At 34.4% G+C, this 22,268-nt stretch overlaps 2 protein-coding genes across 2 annotated transcripts; one reads left to right on the top strand and one right to left on the bottom strand.

Annotated features, from left to right (window-relative positions):
- Positions 1–18,872: 18,872 nt before the first annotated feature.
- Positions 18,873–19,441, top strand: LOC124926386 (cysteine proteinase inhibitor B-like). Its single transcript, XM_047466602.1, has one exon. The coding sequence runs from the start codon at positions 18,905–18,907 to the stop codon at positions 19,319–19,321; it is 417 nt and encodes a 138-aa protein (XP_047322558.1). The 5' UTR covers positions 18,873–18,904; the 3' UTR covers positions 19,322–19,441.
- A 16-nt stretch (positions 19,442–19,457) lies between these two features.
- Positions 19,458–21,962, bottom strand: LOC124926375. Its single transcript, XM_047466589.1, has 3 exons — positions 21,821–21,962; positions 20,270–21,649; positions 19,458–20,154 (listed from the first exon to the last, which is right to left on the bottom strand). The coding sequence occupies exons 1-3, from the start codon at positions 21,891–21,893 to the stop codon at positions 19,571–19,573; spliced, it is 2,037 nt and encodes a 678-aa protein (XP_047322545.1). The 5' UTR covers positions 21,894–21,962; the 3' UTR covers positions 19,458–19,570.
- Between the last annotated feature and the right edge of the window lie 306 nt (positions 21,963–22,268).

Below are 22,268 nucleotides of genomic sequence, written 5' to 3'. Positions count from 1 at the left end.
GGGCCGTCAGTAGAGTTGCCAAAGATGAATGTGCTTTCTGTCGTGAGAAAGGACATTGGAAGATTAACTGCCCAAAGTTGAAGAAGAAAGAGAAAGATTCTGAAGATGCGAATGTTGCAGAAAACAAAGGTGATGCAGATTCAGAATACTCTTTATCGATGTCACACAGAACATCACATCCTGATGCATGGATATTGGACTCAGCTTGCACTTATCATATGACACCAGTTCGAAAGTGGTTTTTTGACTTTAAGGAGCTAGATGGTGGAGTTGTTTACATGGGAGATGCTAATACATGTAAAATAAAGGGGATAGGTTCAATCAAGCTGAGGAATGATGACGAATCCACCAGAATTATTAGAGATGTTCGGTACATACCGAATATGAAAAAGAATCTCATTTCTTTGGGGGTCTTGGAGTCAAAAGGCCTACAGGTGAAATTGGAAAAGGGAATTCTTAAGGTAATCTCTGGAGCGCTAGTGATGTTGAAAGCTATCAGGAAAAGTAATAATTTATATTATTATCAAGGTAGTACAGTTAATGGGACAATAGATGTATCAAATTTCGGGAGCAGTAAGAAGTTAGAGGCAACAAAGATATGGCATATGCGATTGGGGCATGCTGGTGAGAAATCTAAGCAAATTCTTGTCAAGCAAGGATTGTTGAAAGGTACAAAAGTTTGTAAGTTAGATTTTTGTGAACATTGTATTCTAGAAAAACAAAGGCGAGTAAAATTTGGCACTAATATCCATAACACCAAGGGTATTTTGAATTATGTGCACTCAGATATCTGGGGACCTGCCAAGACTCCTTCTCTTGAAGGTAGACATTACTTTGTTACTTTTGTTGACGATTTTTCTAGAAGAGTATGGGTGTTTACGATGAAGAACAAAGGTGAAGTGTTTGAGATTTTTCTTAAATGGAAAACTCAAGTTGAAGATGAGACAGGAAGAAAGATCAAAGTTCTCTGGACTAATAACGGTGGAGAATACAAGAATGATTCATTCCAGAAGTTATGCCAAAAGTGTGGCATAGTTCGACACTTCACAGTTAGAAAAACACCACAACAGAATGGAGTATCGGAACGTATGAACAAGACATTGGTGGAGAAAGTTCGATGTATGTTGTCTAATGCTGGGTTAGACAGGAAATTTTGGGTAGAAGCTGTGTCATACGCTCAATATTTGGTAAATCGCCTACCATCACCTGTACTTGGTGGCAAGACTCCATTAGAGGTATGGTCTGGAAAACCTGCAACTGATAATGATTCTTTGCATATTTTTTGTTCTACTACATATTATCATGTATTTGAATCAAAGTTGGATCCACGAGGAAAGAAGACTCTTTTTATGGGATTTAATACGGGAGTTAATGAATATCGCCTCTGGTGTTTGGATGCAAAGAAAACCATTATTAGAAAAGATGTTACTTTTGATGATTATTCAATGTTGAATAAGGTAACACCAGACAAGATTGATTGTACTCTGCAAAAGGTGGAGTTTGAGCAGATAAAGATAAGCCCAACTAGAAGTGACTCTCCGACGACAGACGAATAGTTAAATGTGGAAGAGGTTCTGACCCAAGAACCTTCAGAACAAAGTGAATCAATTGCTGTGAATAGGCCAAGACGAGTTATTTAAAAACCAGGTCGGTTTGTTGACATGGCGGCCTATGCACTTCTAGTCGTAGATAATGTTCCATCCACTTTTTCAGATGTCAGTCGAAGTACTGAAAATGGAAAAAGGAGAGGTGTTATGGAAGAGGAGATGCAATCTATTCAGAAGAATGAGACATGCAAATTGAGGCATCTACGAAAAGAGAAGAAGGTTATTGGTTGTAAATGGATTTTTGCTAAGAAAGAAGGATTTCCTGAAAAATTTGATGTTCGCTACAAGGAAAAATTAGTAGTTAAAGACTACGCTCAGAAGGAAGGAGGTGATTATAATGAGGTACTTTCTCCTGTGTTAAACACTCTTCCATTAGAATTTTATTGGCCTTGGTAGCGTAGATGAATTTGGAGCTAGCTCAACCAGATGTGAAGACCGCAGACATACACGGTCATTTGAACGAGGAAATCTACATTTATAAACCAGATGGATTCAAAGTTGCTGATAAAGAAAATTGGGTTTGCAAGTTGAACAGATCACTGTATAGGTTGAAGCAATCGTCAAGACAATGGTACAAGCGACTTGACAAGTTTATGATGGAGCACAAATACACAAGAAGCAAATTCAGTTTATGTGTGTATTTGCGCAAATTGCAAGATGAGTCTTACATCTATCTACTCTTGTACGTTGATAATATGTTGATAGCATCAAAGAGCCAATATGAAGTTGACAAATTGAAGGCTCAATTGGGTAAAGAGTTCGAGATGAAAGACATGGGGAAAACCAAATCTAATTGTTTAGATTTGGTAAACATCTTCCGCGTTTGAGTCGGCGCTGAAGAGCGCAAATTGGTAGCACTGAAGGTTTATTTTTTAATATTGAAGATTAGTATTTGGATATTGTGTCAAGGTGGAGATTTGTTGTTTTTTGGCACAATTAGAATCCCACATCGGAAGATAATGGGAGTGAAAGAAATTTCTTAGTATATAAAAGAAACTATATTCACAATTAGCATAAATCCTACATCAGAAGATGATGGGAGTTGGGGAAGTTTCTTAGTGTATAAAAAAACTCTCCCCTCTTTGGTTTATTGCACCCAAATTTGTATCTCTTCTTCCTTATTAATTGATGGTCTTAGTGCTCGGAGACGTAGGCAACATTTTGGCCGAACTCCGTTATCAAATTTTGTTTGTGTTCTTTCAGTTTGTTTTCTTCTTTTGTGTTTCTGTCAAGGGTTTTTCCCGACAGTAACATCATCTTTTATGAGAATTCTATATATACTTAACTCTATTGAGAAGTATGTAGTAGAAAGTAGCAGTATTGACAAACAGGTGGAGTTACAAATTACTCTACAAAAGGAGATAGAACCTCACGTTGAGGGTTAGCTATCAAAGCCTGAACAATTAGATTCTCAATTGTCTAAAGTTTTTAATGAGAGTGTAACTATAAGTCAGTTAAGGAGGATTAGAGTTAGACCACATCAGAGATATGGTTATGATGATATGATTGATTATGAACTACAGGCTGCTAAGAAAAGGATAAATATGAAAAATGTAGGAATTGATGACAATCCTACTGATATGTTCACCAAGTTGGTTCATCATAGCAAGTTCTAACATTGTTTGGACTTGCTTAACATCATAAACGGTTAAGTTGCCATATGGGCAACTTTAGAAGAGAGAAAAAATATGGAACATTGGGCCATCTAAGTATTGATTAATGCATCTAGGCCATCTAACATTTACGAATGCATCTAGTCCATCCGACACCGACGACATATGGGCCATCTGGCACCAGTGAGTATATTTAGGCAATCAGACACCGACAAGTGCATCTGAGCCATCTGACACCGGCATGCGCATTTGGGCCATTCGTCACTAGCATGTGCATCTTCGACACCGGCGAGTGCATCTGTGCCATCAACACTAACAAGTGCACCTGAGTCATCCGGCATTGGTGTGTGCATCTGGGTCATCCGACACTAACGAGTGAATATGGATCATCTGACACCGATGAGTGCATCTGGGTCATCCGACATCGACGAATGCATCTGAGTCATCTGACATTGACAAATGCATATGAGAATTCAAGTCAAGTTGGAGATTTGTTGAATAGACTTGAATAATTGGGCTTTCTTAATGGGCCGACTCAAATTCTCTATTTGTTAGAATTTTTGTATTATGATTGCAGGGTACCGAATGTTATATAAACTTTTGTTGTAATCCTAGTTTATTATGTTATCATCTCTATAACAATCTTTTCAATAATAATTTCTCTTCTATGTAAACGTAACCAAATTTTATTTTAGTGAATCATGGTAAAATATGTGTTTTTGTTAGATAAGAATCAAATAAATTTAAACTAAACTGATCAAATTGAATCTAGCTATTTATAAAATCACTAAACCAAAATGGTTAAATTTTAAATATATATATATATATATTAAATAATTTATTTTTTTTTCACTAGCAGTGATATCAAGCTAAAAGATTTATTATTTTTTTTATTGTTTCAAAGATAGATAATTTTGTATTTAACTATATAAAGATCTTGATACCTTAATATTTTTATTGATAATTATATTTTCAACTATTTAATTATAATCTACATAATTGATATTTGTTTTTAAAACAAATATACATAATTCATATTTGTTTTTAAAACAGTTTGTTTTCAAAACAAATTTAAAGTATAATAGTATTATTTAATCATAGTTTTTGGTGAACGAATCAAATCGAATCAAATGGAGCTCACCAATAAACCGAAATGCATAGTCTAAGATTTTCTCAAATAGACTTTAATGATTTAATTGTAATTTCATGTATACAAATCAATCCAACAAAACTGGTTACCTCCCATTCAATACTATATAACTTTAAAAAGTTATAAAACAAGATATCATCTAAATTAAATAAAAATAATACATATAATGGTCTGACTCACATGACTCTTGACAAAGTCATGTTTAAAAACATTGAATCCGATTAAAATAAATAAAAGATTTAAGTCTATTGAAAAAAAATACATTTAGTCACTAAATTTTATTTGAAATTAAATTATCTACTTAACAAATCATTTGTAAATTAAGAAGTTACATTATTAAATATACAAAGTTATGTATTTTTATTAGCATTGAACTAAAATAATATATGTGAGATCAAGGTTGATTGGTTTGGATAAAGACAGTTAAAATCTCGAGTTAACTCTTAAAATCTTAAGATTTTATGATTTCACATGTGGTTAACGAGTCTGATTTTAAGTAAACTCTTAAACAGGTAAACTTTTACGATTTTAAATTTACGATAATAATATTTTACGATTTTACGAGATTATATATAATTTTGATTCTACGATTCTATACGATTTACTTTAAAAAAAAACAAATTTATATTAATTAAATTAAAATTTTAAGTTATTATTTATTTAAATTAATTAATTAATATAATTAATTTTGTAAATATTAGTGTTATTTACTTATTATTATTTTTTTAATTAATTTTATTAAAATTGGCCAAGTATAAACTACTTAATTATATATATAAATAATAATAATAATAATAATATATAACTATTATTTTTTCAAATTAAACTTTTACGATTTTACGTAAATTCTAGGTTTTACGAGTTTACAACTTTATAACTGACTAACGATTATACGCACTCTCGATTTTGGATATTAGAATTAGAATTAGTTTAATAATTGACTAATTTGAGAATGAGTTATTCATTCAAATATTATAGTTTGGTTGATAAGTTGAAATTATATATAATTATCAATATTGATATTTGGTTTTTGCTAGATATATTTGGTTTTATCAATATTATATTTTGGTTGATAAGTTGAAATTATATATAATTATAAATATATATTTGAGAATATAAATGTAATAAATATCAAATTCATATAAAATAAATATGACAATTCTATATAATTTTTATACATTTTGACACCAAAAGTATTTTATGGTATTTTGAATAAATATTTAACCTAATATTTTTCCAATTTCGGATCACAAAATACATAGTAGTATCCAATTTATTGAGATAAGTATTTATATTTCTAATTAAATATCTTATCTGCACTGACAATATACTATCATTGTAGTGTTTAAATATGTTTAATCTAATTAGCAAAGATAGTTGAAGTTTGATTATCTATTTAAACAATTATATAAAATATAAGGATAATATTATAGTTTTATTTAATTACCAAAATAAGTATATATATGGTAAGGGTCATGCACTATTTTGTAGGGTTTAAAGCATGTTTAATTTAATTAGCAAAAGAGTTGAAATTTGATTATTTTTAAACAGTTATATAAAATATAAGAATAATATTATAGTTTTATTTAATTACCAAAATAATATATATATATATATATATATATATATAGTTAGGGTCAAGGTCAAGAAGATGATAGTGGATATAATTTCTATCTCTGTGCTATTATTCTCTAAAATTTTCAACTAGGTTCAAGATTCATCATTCATTTCCAAATTAAAGGATCTATCAGACAACAAGAATAGAATCCTAATTTAGTTCGAGAGAAATTACAACCGACTTTTTGGCGATCAACTTTCAACTTTAAGATGGCAGAAAAAAACGTGATCGCAACTATCATCTCTACCTACATGGAGGAGAGTCGATCATTATCACATCGACAACCCTTACAAGAATCAACTATTTCAAGCAGAGCACGAGCATACGGCTTGGACATATGTCTAAGATGAAAACTGCCTTTATTGACGGTTCTTGTATGATGTTAAAAGATCCAAAAGAGGCAACACTCTAGAAAATGATTGATGTTACTGTGAGAACCTAAATAATGAATACAATCGACGTGAAAAATAAGGTACACTTTCATAGCACCGTCACTCCACAAGAATTATGGGATGAAATTAATACTCGTTATGAAGAGAATAACGGGTCAGCACAAAATCAACTAAGAAAGAACATATATACAATGCAACAAGGAAATCTTGATTTAGAAGAGTACTATTCTAGGATTAAATTTTATTGGGATGAATTAATCAATCTACAACCACATAGAAGGTGTGATTGTGATAGAAGCAATACAAATAATTGTGCAGGATGTAGACTTGAAAAGGGAGTGGTGATAGACTATGAGAAAAAAATGTGTACCTCTTTTTGTTAGGGCTCGATGATTCTTTTGAGAATATAAATGACTCAATATTAGTGATGGATCCCTTACTAAGAGTGTATAAAGAATTTACAATATTTTTGAATGTTAAAAAAAGACAAATCAACATTCAAAATCAAGAATAACACTCAACTATGTTTGTGGAAAACTCAACTAGAGAAAATTTTAAAAGGGTTAGGAACTCAGATGATGGAAGACTGAATAACAACAACAAGCATATTATATGTAGTCACTACAAGATGAACACTAGTAAAAAATAATTATTATGGAAGGCAAAATCTCTCGGAGAAAAGCTCTTTGCCTTCGGTGAAAACACTCACCGAGGGTGATTATCGCCATCGGCGCGTCTCAGTGAAACCACTGTCAGAGAGAATAAAAGTACATTTGCGAGGGCAGTGAAAGTCCTCGGAAATAATAACAAAGTATTTGTGAGGGGAGTTTAAATGCCCTCGGAAATAATAAAAGAGCATTTGTGAGGGCAGTTTTAATGCCCTCGGAAATAATAAAAGAGCATTTGTGAGGGTAGTTTTAATGCCCTCGGAAATAATAAAAAAGCATTTGTGAGGGCAGTTCTAATGCCATCGGCTATACTTTTTTTTTAAAATAAAACGTTTATAAACTGAATTCTACCTATTTTAAACCAAACAATTTCAGACCTACATACACAATTAGAAATATCGAATTTGATATACCAAAATCCCAATAATCCAAAAATACAATTATCCAATAAACTTCAATCTTCAATTCATTCAACATTACAATATCTAATAAACCAAAATACCATTTAACCCATAGTCAGAGTATTTAAAAATATAAAAAACATCATATACCCGATTGATCCGGTGGTGGAAGTGGAGAATATCTCGCCATAAACGCCGCCAACTAGTTCTGAAATTCTTCTCTTTGTCTTTGTGACTCAAGAGCTTGTCTTTCAATTTCAATTTGCATTTGTCTTTGTGCCTCTTGTGCTTCTCTTTGTGCCTCTTGTGCTTCTCTTTTAGCTTCATGTGCTTCTTTTTGTGACTCAAGAACTAAAGTCTCCAGTTGTTCTCTTTTCAAAGCCTCCTCTTGTAATTCGGTACGCAGCTTCTCAACCTCTTGATCACTCCGCTGAGATTTGCTTCTACCACGCAAATCTCCTCTAAACTAGGTGGGCCTCACACCGGTTCCCATTCCAATGACTCTCCCGTGCCCTTATCGTCCAAAGACATTCTCGGTCAGCTCATAATCAGACATTTCGGGATTTCTTTCGAGCGTCTGACGCATCACATCCTACAAAAAGAAACAGTAGTTGATTAATTAATTATAAATAAATAAATAAGTGAAATATAAAGTATACACTTAAAATTTTCTCTTGTATATGGGGATCCACCACACGAGTAGGGTTGTCACATATTCCCTTTTCACTGTGTGTCTCGTAAAAAAGTTCAATGTGTGATGGCGCAATACCCGTACTCCTCTCCTATTAAGATTAAATGTTAGTATTGTTAATTATCAAAATACTATAACATATTATAATGACTCTTGAATAAATATATTTACCATTTTTGTTGCCACCTGAGAGAATGACACACTCCCCGCATGATGTGCCATTCGAAGATTCTTCCGATATTGGGAATTCCGCTCACTTCTTACCTATTTTTGAAAATATCAATTAATACTTAATTAATTAAGTTATAAAAAATGATGTATAAAGTTTAAAATTTAAAAATTCACCCAAAAATCGTCTCGGAGAAAGTGACGATCCAAGATGTAATTTCAATCATCTTCCGTATATTCATTTGGTTTGTGTGCTTTGATAGCTGTTATATCCCCATTATGAGCTTTAACGTGATTCCGATTGATATCACATCGATACCTATCCCAAACCACCTTAACATATTCCATTATATATTTCCGATAATACTCAATATGTTTTGGAACTGCCTTAAATCGATTCTACAAAGACAAGAGATTAATTATTATTATTATGTATTAGAGAATGAAATTAATACAATAAAATATTAACACTTACCGTTACCGACTTCCAAAGATGCTCTATGTCGGTGGAGCTCAAGTCTGACCAATGTAGGAGACGATGTGATATCACAGTCGGATCCCGAACCACGATCCCAATATGTCTGGACCATGTAGTGTCGTTGTCGCAACACACTCTCCCATTTGGCGAGAGTTCTATTGTTATTTTCTCACCCGCGCTCAACTTCGAGAGAGTCGTGTTCCTATTTTTGCCCCGACCCTTTATCTTTGATGTAGAACCTACAAAAAATTATACAACATTAGTAAAATGAATTTTTATGTATTCAAAGATTATAACTTATACTTTCAGGCTGGGAGGATGATGTCGTCATCATCTCAACCTCCGGTAACGTCGGATCTACATGGTTGGGTGTGTCATCTAGCTCATTAGAACCACCCGCCTCGAGGAGATCGGTGCTCCTATAAAGATCGACTCTCCTCTAGAGATCGTCGAGATGCCCAGACATGCCCCCTTTATGTTTCTGCTTTAGTGCCATCTCGATCTGTTAAAAAAAGATGTTACATAATTTTAACTAATTAAATTCAAATAAAATACAATGAAACCTTAATTAGATGTTCGAATAACGTGGGTTTATTGTTGTCACAATTTTCCAACCAGGCCTTAATGCCATATCTGGAACGTAGAACACTTGTTTCGCTTGACTTGCTAAGATAAACGGTTCATGATTCTGATTTTTCAAAATTGAAATACAAGTTAATTTCCAATCACATTTCACAATCAAAATATACATTTTCATCGAAAATAAAATAGAAGATACTACCACTATCTCAAAAGAAATAGCAAATCAATCACAAAGTTTCTAAACATGCTCAAAATCAATTAACATTCATATCAAATTACAAAATCAAAATTGAAACAGAGCATACAATGACTAACAACAACTGTCTTTACACATCTCAGTTTTTCGCTTCCTTCAATATTTCAACAAAATCAGGAACTTACATTGATGAGAAATCGGTTTTGAAGATGGAAGCAGAGCCGGAATCATCTGATACGAATTGGAATTTGGGAGATCGACTGGCTAGAGTTCAAACTGATAATTAAATCTAGAAAGATTAGAGATCTCGAGGTATCGATTTCTTCTGTGAAGCAACAAAATAGCACAAGGCTTCTCTTTCTTTCTCCTTTCTTAGAATTCTTTACACAAAATCTAACCGTCAAAGGGCAATGGAACGTACTGGAGATTCGTTAGAAAGAAGAAAGAAGAAACAAGAAAGAAGAAAGAAAGAGATGATTTAGGGCTAAATTAAATTTATTAACGAGGGTCTTACGGGATCCCTCGGAAATATTCTTATCAGCGAGAGCTGAATTTAAAAGTTCTCGGAAATATCTTTTATTAGCGAGGACTATGTAAAGTCCTCGGTGTTTATTCAAATTTTAGGGAGAACCATGTTAAGCCCTCAGCGATTTTTTTATTTCCGAAAGCTTTTGATAGCTCTCAGTTATTATCCTCGGTAATTATGTTAATTTTACTAGTGGAAAGGGCACAATAAAGAATAATGTTTCAAAATTGTGGGTTACCCAAAATGATGGAAGAACCTAAAGAAGAGAAATGCATCAACTTATGTAGTAAATACTCCTTTTATGGAAGATGAAGATGCAACAATGAAGGTAACCAGAGAAAAATACAAGATGATGCAAAAACTACTCAAAGGAATGATGGAACAAACTGACAAAGCTTTTGGAAATTCAAATGGAGTCGGGACATCAAGAGGAAACTCATTTAGAACAGAAAATTCTAAAGGCAAGAACATCGACTTCGAATCAGGTACATTTGCTAACTTTATACTTTTACCGCATCTGAATTAAGTATGAGTTTAAATCTCTAGAAGAAGGAAAATATATGTGGCTAATAGATTTAGGTTATAGTAGGCACATATATAAAAATAGAGTGTTATGTATAGAGATACATAAATTAAGACTTATACTTTAAAGATGGATCTTCAAAGTCCATTAGTGAAGTTGTAAATATAAAATTAAATGAAAAACTCAATCTAAAGGATGTTCTTATTGCACCAAATTTTAAAAAAGGACTTTTTTGAAATCGGGAAGAGATTCGTAAACCTATTTTTTTCTTAATATCAAATGATTTTTGTAGAGAGCGATTGAATATAATTGATGAAAACTCTTATAATGTTTCTGATATTGGAAGGATGCACCATATAGATGTGGGCATTCTTCTAACAAGGTACTTAGAAATAATTTTTATTATCGTAAATAAAGTATCTCATTGCTCTACTTGTCCAATAGCAAAATTTTATAGAATGCCTTTCCGAAATAGTCTCTTTATTTCCAAAGAAAAAAATGATTTCATATGAGTTAATTTGTAGGACCCTTACAAAGAAATGTCTTTAACAAATACACATGTATACATGCTAACAATTGTAAATAATTTTTCAAAATGTTCTTTGACATTTATCCTAAAAGATAAATCACTCGTTTTTTATAAAATAAAATAAAATTTCTCATTCTAATCCAAATCTAATTTCAAAAGAATGCTAAAATGATTAGAACGGACAATGACACATAATTTGTCAACTAAAAATGTTTTCAACTTTCTGACAATATGATAATCATTCACCGAAGAATTTGTGCTTACACACCACAACAAAATGATATTGTCAAACGCAAACATAAATATCTAGAAGAAGTGGTGAGATCGTTAATGAACTAGTTTGGAATTCCTATAATATTTTGGTTGTTAACATTATTAGTTGCTACATACTTAATAAATAGAATGTTGACTTTCGTTTTAGAGTGAAAAACTCCATTTTTTTGTATGTTGTACCAAATTGGTTTTGATTATAATAACTTTAAAGTATTTGAGATTTTTTATTACATAGTAAATACATTCCCAATAAAACCAAAATTTTAAGATAGAGGTATAAAATGTATCTTTGTTGGATATCCTTTAAACCAAAAAGGTATTTAATTTATGAACTAGACTTAGAAGAAATCACTACTTTTTGAGATGTGATTTTTTATGATGATATACTCCCTTTTAAAAATAGAATAAAAATTTAGATTCCTCCCACATAGATGAAGATCATATGTCAACTTCATCCGAGGAGGAGTAAACATCGATCAATGATACATCTAGTCCATCTATATTTGAAAACATTCTTGAGACAAATAATCAAATTATGATTTTTTACAATATGAAATTACAAAGAATAAAATAATTCTGAACAAAATTTTAAAAAAAATTCTCAAATTAAATATACTCAAACTTGGATTAATGACTTTATAGTCAACCAAGTTCAGAAGTCTCATTTACACTAGACTTGATATTGTATATGTTGTGCAACAACTATCTCAATTAATTAATGAACCATGTACGTGTCATTGGGAAACCACACTTCAAATAGTAAGTACTTACAAAGTACTATTTCTACTGGATTATTTTTCCATTTGACAATGAAATCAAGTTAGAAGCATATATTGACTAGGATTGAGGATTTTGTCCAACCACTAGAAAATCACTCACTTACTATTGTGTGAGCTTAGGTAACTCTATTATTTCATGGAAAACAAAAAAAATAAAACAGTTCATTTCGAGATCTACCACACTGTTTGTGAAATCCAATGAATTTCATACATATTCAAAGACTTCCACTCAATAATATTATAATGTGATAATATCATATTAATATTAACTATCATGTAGTTAGAAACTTATATCTAACTAGTCTTATAAAACTAACTCATTTATCTACTAAGAATTAAATTGCAGATATTCATCTGGAGGATATTGAGATAAGTATTTATATTTTTAATTAAATAACTTATTTAAACTAATAATGTTATATCATTTTGTAGTGTCTAAAGCAAGTTTAATTTAATTAGTAAAGATAGTTGAAATTTAATTACCTATTTAAATAGTTATATAAAATATAAGAATAATATTATAGATTTATTTAATTGCGGAAAAATGTATACATAAATAATAATAAGGGCAGTTAATTCCCTAACTTGATCAAGAATATTGATATCCCAATTTATATCATCTCTGTTATTATTCTCTCATTTTTCCACTCTCCTAAATCAATCTCAAATCACTCTTATTCTTTATTTAAATTTTCGCATATTGAATCTTACAAAATTCAAAATACATTCAAAACACCATACCATTGTAATCTATCAAAACAAAAATTCAATGCCATTAACAAAATATTTGGAGGGGATGAATAGGTTAATCATGAAATTTCTTCCAATTTAAAAGAAAGATTGAACAACATGTCAATATTGTCCTTTTTCGTAGTGAATATATTTGTTATAACGGATGCGAGAACAATGATAATAATAATAGTAAAAGACATAATGAAAGCGACACTCGATTTAACGTGGTATCCAGCAAAAGTGCTGACTAATCCACGGGCAGAGCCACTGAAAAATATTTCACTATAATCGTTAACACGGATTACAGATACTCAAAATAGTTCAAGAGAAAACTAATACCCAAGCCCTTTTATTTATAGGGCCAGGTCAAGACATTTTTCTTGCTCACTTCCTATGTGGGACAATCACCCAAAAAGAATATTCTAGGCAAAGAAACCAGCAAATCTCCACCTTGACTTGAATATTTTCCCAGATAGCCAGATGCACCAGATGCACCAGATGTACTTTAAATACCAGATGTGCCAAATGCATTATACTGAATGCCCAGATTAACAAAACAGATGCATTACACTGAATGCCCAGATGTGACCTGCTCTGCCTCAGGCCTTGCCCCTTCAAGGGCAATCAACAACTTCTAACATTAATCAAGTTCAAACAGTGTTGAAACTTGCTCTGCGGAACCAGCTTAGTAAACATATCAGCTGGATTGTCTGCAGTCCCCACTTTGTTTACCTTGATCATCTTCTCACTTCTCAGAAAATGGTACCTCACATCAATGTGTTTTATTCTTTCATGGTGAACTTGATCCTTGGTTAAGCATATTGCACTCAAACTATCGCAGTACACTGAAGCCTGATCGTGGTGTAGACCCAAATCACTAACCAATCATTTCAACCAGATTCCCTCCTTAGCAGCTTCTGTCAAAGCCATATATTCTTCCTCTGTAGTAGACAAAGTTATTGTTGGCTGCAGAGTAGCCTTCCAACTCACAACAGAACCACCAAGCGTGAATACATAACCGGTCATCGATCTTCTACTGATGTACAGAATCTGAGTAACCAGATACTAGACATTGACTATCACCACCATAACTGAGACCAATATCAGATGTACCCCTGAGGTAGTGGAAAATCCTCTTCACTGCTTGCCAGTGTTCCTTACCAGGGTCTCCCATGAACCTACTGACAACACTAACAGCATGTGTAAGATCCAGTCTAGTGCAGACCATAGCATACATCAAGCTTCCCACTGCACTAGCATAAGGAACATGTGACATCTATTCCTTCTCCTGAGATAATTTAGGTGCAAATACTACAGACAAATGTGCATTTGAAGCACTAGGAGTATCAATGGGCTTAGCAGTAGCCATTCCAAACCTCGATAGAACTTTCTGAATATATCCCTTCTGTGACAAGAATAGCTTCTTATGACTTCTATCTCTGTAGATCTCCATTCCCAGAATTTTCTTAGCAGCACCTAAATCCTTAATTTCGAATTCTATACTGAGTAGTCCCTTCAACTTTTGAATGTCAAACTTCTTCTCAGCAGCTAGCAACATATCATCTACATACAATACCAAATAGATGAAGGAACCATCTTTGAGCTTGTTGTAGTAGACACAATTGTCATACGGACTCCTTGAATAGTCAATCTTAAACATGTAGCTATCGAACTGCTTATACCACTGCCTCGGAGACTGTTTCAGTCCATATAAGGACTTCTTCAACTTGCAAACATATTCCTCTTTTTCAGGTTCCTGAAAACCATCTGGCTGAGTCATGTATATCTCTTCTTCCAACTCTCCATATAAGAAAGTTGTCTTCACGTCTAGCTGTTCGAGTTCCAGGTCCTAATGTGCAACTATAGCAAGTAACACCCTGATGGAAGTATGTCTGACTACTGGTGAGAATATCTCATTATAGTTCACTCCCTCTTTCTGACTGAACCTTCTAGCAACTAACCTGGCTTTATACTTGACCCCCTCAACTAGTGACAACCCTTCCTTCTTCTTGAACAGTCATTTACAAGTGACAACCTTTCTCCCTGGTGGTCTTCTAGCTAATTCCCAAGTCTGATTCTTTTGAAGTGACGTCATCTCATCTCCCATGGCAGCAAGCCATTGGACAGACTTAGTACCCGTAACAGCTTCCTTGTAGGTGGATGGCTCATGAGGATCCACTTCCTCTGCAACCTTTAAAGCATAGGAAACCATGTCCTCATAGCCATACATTATAGGAGGTACACCAAAATTAGCTCTTCTAGGGCGATTAAGAGCTAGATTTTGATGTTCTACAAATGATGACGGAGCAACTGAAAAATCTGCCGCTGAAAGTGGTTGAGAAACACTCTCCTCTACTTCACAACTAGCCTTAGTCTTTTCCTGCTCCACCTGTTTCTCGACACCACAATCTACCGGAATGGTGAACTTCACAGTTGGGTTAAGCATGGAATTTTCATCAAAGACAACATTCCTACTCAGAATAACCCTCCTCTCAGAAGGGGACCAGATCCTATATCCTTTCACACCATTCCCATAGCCTACAAATACTCCCTTCTTTGCTCTTGGCTCAAACTTCCCCTCATTGACATGATAGTAGACCGTGCAACCAAAAGTTCTCAAAATAGAGTAATCAGCAAGCTTCCCAAACCACAGTTCATAAGGAGTTTTCAGATTTATACTTGTGTGAGGTCCACGATTAATCAAATAGCATGCTGTGTTAACTGCTTCAGCCCAAAACATTCTTGTTAACCCAGCATTTGAGAGCATACACTGAGTTCTATCCAGTAGTGTCTGATTCATACGTTCTGCTACACCATTCTGCTGAGGTGTATTCCTAACCGTATGATGTCTGACAATCCCCTCAGTCTTGCAAAACTCATTAAACTCAGACCAACAGAATTCTAAACCATTATCAGTTCGTAACCTCTTGACCTTCTTCCTAGTTTGATTCTCCACTAATGCCTTCCACTACTTGAAGTTCTTGAAATCACCACTCTTATGCTTCATTATGAATATCCAGGTCATCCTTGAATAATCATCAATCAACGACAGAAAATACATGTGACCCCCCAAAGACTCTACACGTGACGGCCCCCAACAATCAGAGGGATATAATCAAGTGTGCCTTTTGTTCTATGAATCGCTTTTGGGAACTTGTTGCGATGTAGTTTCCCAAAAACACAATGTTCACAAAACTCAAGATCCTTTATCTTATGCCCACACAGAAGATCATCTTTAGACAGAATTTGCATCCTCCTCTCACTCATATGCATAGGTCTCATGTGCCACAACTTCGTCATGTCTCCTTGGTCAATCTCGGAGGAAGCAGCAGCAGCAGAATCAGATATCGTAGTACCTTGTAGAAAATACAAAGTCCCTCACTTTACACCTTTCAGAATCACACCTGAACCCTTGTAAACATGTAAGGCTCCACTTTCACCTTTGAAACTAAACCCCTTCTTGTCCAAAAGACTTATAGATATCAGATTCTTCGTCATGTGTGGAACATGTCTAACTTCGTTCAGTGTACGAAATTTTCCATCATAAGTCCTAATATTGATCGAGCCCATCCCAACCACCTTGCAGGTAGAGCTATTGGCCATAGAAATATTTCCACCATTCACCTGCTCATAGGTTGAAAACCATTCCCTCCTAATCAAATATGGTAAGATGCTCCAGAATCCAGAACCCACACATCAGTGTAATGTGTGTGACCATCAGCAACTAAGGCAATATCTTCTTCAGAGTTTGTACCATCTTCAGCAACTGCAACAGTATCTGGTGCCTTCTCATGTTGACTTTGTCTCTTCTTTGGATATTCATTTTTCCAATGTCAATTTTCCTTACAATAATTGCACACATTTGTTGGTTTCGAACCCCTACTGACTGTTTCTTGGGGAACTTCTTTTTCCCTTGTTTACCATATCCCTGATGGTTGTTTGCAACTAGCCCAACAGCCTAACTATCCGAAACAGTGTCACTACAGCTATGTCGCAATTCTCTACTGTGAAGGGCAGATCTAACTTCTTCTAGAGCCAATGAATCTTTACCACTAATGAAAGACTCCCTAAAGTTTTCATATGATATTGGTAAAGAACTAACAAAATCAAGGCAGCATCCTCATCATCTATCTTAATATCAATATTACGCAGATCTAATAATATTGCATTTAGTTGATCTAGATGGTCTCTAAGAGGTGTACCTTCCTGCATACGCAGACTGAACAGACGTTGCTTCAAAAGTAACTTGTTGGTTAAGCTCTTCTTCATGTATAAAGTCTCCAGCTTAGACCACAAACCAGCAGCGGTTTCCTCCTCAGCCACCTCAGTAATGATATCGCCTGCCAGAGCCAAGAGCAATGTTGAGTGTGTCTTTTCTTCCAAAGACTCCATATCAGCAGGTGGTGGGACATGTGCAGGCTTCATCAAGGGAGCCCATAGGTCGTGTTGTTTCAACAATGCCCGAACCTTGATCTGCCACAGACTGAAACTATTCCTCCCAGTAAACTTGTCGGCTTTCAAACTTTTACCTCCAACCATCGTTCTTGCCTGAGCAGGTCTGAACAACCCTGCTTTGATACCAATTTGTTATAACGGATGCGAGAACAATGATAATAATAATAATAATAATAAAAGACAGAATGAAAGCGACACCCGATTTAACGTGGTATCCAGCAAAAGTGCTGACTAATCTGCTGACTAATCCACTGGCAGAGCCACTGAAAAATATTCCACTATAATCGTTAACACGGATTACAGATACTCAAAATAGTTCAAGAGAAAACTAACACCAAGCCCTTTATTTATAGGGTCAGGTCAAGACATTTTTCTTACTCACTTCCTATGTGAAACAATCCCCCAAAAAGAATATTCTAGGCAAAGAAACCAACAATATTAATTGTTTTAAAGAAATTGTCATTCACCATAAAAAAAAAATGTGAAGGTTCATTAGCTAAACAATCACATAGTCACATTATGTCCTAAATATAGTGTATAAGGTGTAAAGTATAAGGTTTAAGGTATACGACATAGTGTATATGGTATATCTATAAGTTATAGGGTATATGATATAAGTGAAAATTAACATGGTTAATAGATTTTGATAATTAGAAAGAATAAAAAAGAAGTAAAATTGGGATGAGTTTTAAACCTAGCCTTTTTTTTTTGTGGGTTCAATTATTTTATTTTAAATCTCAACGAAATTATGAACTTGTTTGATTGAGAATAATTATAATTTTAATTTTTATCATTTTATAACTTATTTTAACTATCAAATCACTTAATTAATTAATTAAAATATTAATAATTTTAATTTACTTTTATTAAATTTATATTTTAAGTGAAGACTCATTGCAAAGAATAGCAAAGAGTAGAATGTTTGAGTCTTCAAATTATTTATAAAATATATATTTTAAATAATATTTTAGTAACTTATCTTTAAAAACAATAAAATAAAGGAATTTTACATAACCCAACTCTCTAGATGATAAGATAGAAGGTCATGCTTAGAGAGCATGTTTGACTTTGGTTTTTGTTTGTTTGTTTTTCAAAAAAAATATTAGTTGATAAAAACATGGTTATTTAGATTTTTACTTGGTTTATATACTTGTTCCCGCCTAAACTTGAGGTTTTATTCTTCTAATTAGTAATCCTAACTAACCATTATTATTATTATTAGCTTATTTATAAAATGTAATTTGCTTGTTTGTAGACATGGATGAAAAATGTAAAAGAGAGTCAAAAAAAGATAAGATGAATTCAGAATTCTGCAAAATTTCGTCTCAACTCCCGTCGTTTAGCCAATTCCATTCTTCAAGACGCGGCGCACCGATCACGTAGCAACACCCCACCCATCCACATTGGTTTACGTGTTTTGTCCTTATAATGCCATCCCTATCTCTCTATTTATACCATAAGCAAAACTCAACACTCCATCCTACCTCTTCTTCTTCTTCATTCCTCCATCAGTTTCATCTCTAATGGCGACTCTTTCCTCAGTTAAGATTACATTAGCCTTCCTCCTCGCCATCTGCCTCCTCTCACACTACTCAGAAGCATTTGGTGGCCTTCTCGGAGGTCGGACAAAGCTCAAAAACTTGAAGACCGACAAGGAAATCCAGGATCTAGGACGATACGCCGTCGAACGTTACAACACCCAGAAGGGTATCTACATAAAGAACGGATCCACGTCCACCGAGGATCATCTAAAGTTCCAGGAGGTGGTGGAAGCTGAGAAGCAAGTTGTTTCCGGTATCAAATACTACCTCAAGATCACTGCAGTAACCAAGTCCGGAACCACAAACACCTTCAATGCCGTGTTGATGGTGACACCATGGAAAAACTCCAAACAGCTTCTCCGATTCACTCCTTCTCATTCCCCTGCTGTTACAAAGTAGAACTAGAAACTCAAATTATGTCTGTCTGTCTGTCTAATCAAGATTTTGCCCTCCCTCTGATGTAGTAGTAGTAGTAGTAATAATAATAATCATAATAATAAAGAGAGATATGAATGAGTTGTTTACTAATGAATTCTAAAGACCTGCAACTTGTTCAGTTCAATTCAATCAAAGATCATAACTCTAATTACACACAAGTAATATGCAGATGAGTGAGAGGTGTTCTTCCAGTACTACTACTAATAAAGGCTAATGAACAGATGAACAGCAAACACACTGTATCCAGTTTGGTCTTCCTTTTCCTTTTTTTCTCTTCTCTTTCTTAGTTTCTTCATCAGCATCTGTGTTGGGATATCTTGCTGGAGAATTCCACCCTTTTCCAGCCGGAGGAGGAGGAGGAGGATTGTCACTCTTCTTCTTCAAGGAGGAAGAGTTTTCCTCTTCAGTTTGTTGTTGTTGTTTCATCCAGTTTGGTGAAGAGTTCAGATTGGTTTCTGAAAGAAGAAGGCTTTTGAGTGGAGTGTGTTGTTTGTCCATACCCCAGTTTGCTATTTTTGTGATGATCTCTTCGTTCTTCTTTCTTCCAGCCGATTCTTTGGTGATGTTAGTATTGGTTATAGAAGGAAATGCAGCAGCTTGTAAAACTAATTGGGACTTTGGCTCTTCAGTTTTCTGCACTATCTGTTGTTGTTTGTCCTTCAGAGGGTGGTCTTCAACTAGTGTCATAAACGAAGGGGGTTCGTCGAATGGATTAACCGACTTGGCTGTTGTATCTGGTTGTAATGGCACTGTTGTATTGAGACACTGATGTGGGTCTGACTGAGTTGAAAGCACTGATTTCCCACCATTCCATGAAAGAAAGTGAATCATAAACAATAAACAATAATCAATATTAATATTATTAAGCAAAGATTAATTTATTTATTCTGTGTGTTAAGATTTCTATACCTGAAATGGAACCCCAAATTCCTTCCACGCTGTCTTCTCCTTGGCTACTTGACCCATCAAATTGTTGTTGTTTAGCAAGAAGAAGGTGGTTGTTTTGGCTTTCCACGTTGCTCAAGAACTCGTTGATGGCGCTAGAAGCACCATTAACAACACTATTTCCATTATTATTCGATATTGAATCTTCAGACATTCGCTTATCCACCACCACTTCTGAATGAATCTGTGAAATCATCTCTGTTTCTTCATCATCATCATCTCTGGGTAGCTTTGGTTCTTCAGACAAATGCTTATCCACCACAATTTCTACAGGGATTTGTGATATCATCTCCATTTCATCATGCTTTCCACCAAGTAATATATCATCCTGCTTCTTATAAACAACTTTCTCAATCTGGTTCATAGAATCAGATTGAGGAATCATCTTCAAGTTGTCTGCAGTGTTGTTCTCATTAGGACGAACCTTAGCCATTGTAAGTCCGCTGTCATTACCCTTTGTGTGCACAACTTGAACAGAATAATCAGCAGGACTGTTGTGTTCTTCCTGGTGAGACATACCGATTTCAGTTGAGAGATGATCTTGCAATGGCACTTCCACAACTGGTTTAGTACTTTGTTCTGCCACAAACCCCAGATTATGAGTAATTGTTGTACCATATTCAACTCCTTTTATGTCTCTTTCGATGTCAAACTCCCGATTCCTATGTTCATTAGCACTTGTACTATCAGCAAATGCAATTTCTTCAGAGACTGTAGTATTCCCGAGCTCGGGAATTGGAGTTTCATCAAGATTATGTCTGCCTTCTTTTTCAATGTCGGAGACAGTCAAGATGGCAATGGCAACATCATCATCAGCTGTGGAACTGAACTCTGCATCACCATTGCTGCCATGGGGAGGGAGGATCTTTATTTTGTCAACAGCCATTATAAGCCCCCCATTATTTTCATCTTTCCCATTAAGGGTATCTTCGAAAGAAGACAAATTTTGAGGTGATTTATCTAACTCAATTGTTTCACGGTCCTTTGCATCTTCTTCAAGATTAACCTCATTTGCTTCCTTTGTGTGAAAAACTTGAACCGATTCATCAGGACTGTTGTCTTCTTCCTGGCGAGACTCAACTTCAGTGGAGAAAACTTGCACTTCAATGGATCCCAGATTACGATCTTCATCAACTATTGTGTCTCCCTCCCCGAAATTGGAAGGTGCAACATTCAAGGCAGTTATTTCCATACTAGTTTTCTCAAGAGATGGAGTTGCAACTGATGCAATTTCTTCGGAGGCTGCAGGTGTAGTTCTTCCGAGATGGTTTTCTAAAGCTTCAAGAACATCAAGATTATGTTTTAGGCTGCCTTCTTTTTCAATGTTTAGGTTTTCAATACAATCTGCAACAGGATAGAAGCACAATACTTACACCCACTGATGGATAGAAGGAAAAAGATTCAATTATATTATCGTTATCTGGAAAATCCCAAATAGAGTGATAATATAGCAAATCTAAATGTAAGGTCCATGAAGAAAATCTATAATCATATAAAGTCTACAAATGTTTTTACCCTCATCTGTATCCACCTTCAACTGCTCAGATTTGCCTGATGGGTTCATTCCACTCTCAGAAATCTCCATCATCACAGTATCAACAATCACATTGTCTTCTGATCCATTCTCAAGTTTTGGACCTTAAATTAAACAGTCAACAAACAAACAAACAATAGTAAAACAAAGAAGAATAAAAGTAAAGTATTTCTCACTTGGAGTCAATAGATCTTCGTATAAAACACGGTCATCATCTGAAACAACAATCAACTGGGAAGGTCCATCAATCATTCCACAAACCCTCTTATGAGCACGTCTGTGTTTCGCACTTGGGTGTGGATTATGAAAGTTCCAACCACATTTATGACACAAATATTGATTCCCATGGTTCTCAACACCTGCACAAAAACACGTAAGAAATAAAACAGAGAGGCCATAACAAGAAGAAGAAGAAGAAGAATATCTTAA

Source organism: Impatiens glandulifera, chromosome 1 (genome assembly GCF_907164915.1).
Source record: "Impatiens glandulifera chromosome 1, dImpGla2.1, whole genome shotgun sequence".
NCBI classification, from domain to species: domain Eukaryota; kingdom Viridiplantae; phylum Streptophyta; class Magnoliopsida; order Ericales; family Balsaminaceae; genus Impatiens; species Impatiens glandulifera.
Note: the sequence above shows the minus strand (reverse complement) of the source record. Positions and strands in the feature narration are given on the sequence as shown.

Bases quoted from the DNA above. Each gene is read 5' to 3' on its own strand.
- LOC124926386 (XM_047466602.1), top strand. From the start codon at position 18,905: ATGGCGACTCTTTCCTCAGTTAAGATTACATTAGCCTTCCTCCTCGCC.
- LOC124926375 (XM_047466589.1), bottom strand. From the start codon at position 21,893: ATGATGGAGATTTCTGAGAGTGGAATGAACCCATCAGGCAAATCTGAG. The intron at 21,650-21,820 runs GTAAAAACATTT...ATCCTGTTGCAG, and splicing joins GAAGGTGGATACAGATGAGG to ATTGTATTGAAAACCTAAAC. The intron at 20,155-20,269 runs GTATAGAAATCT...GTGGGAAATCAG, and splicing joins AATTTGGGGTTCCATTTCAG to TGCTTTCAACTCAGTCAGAC.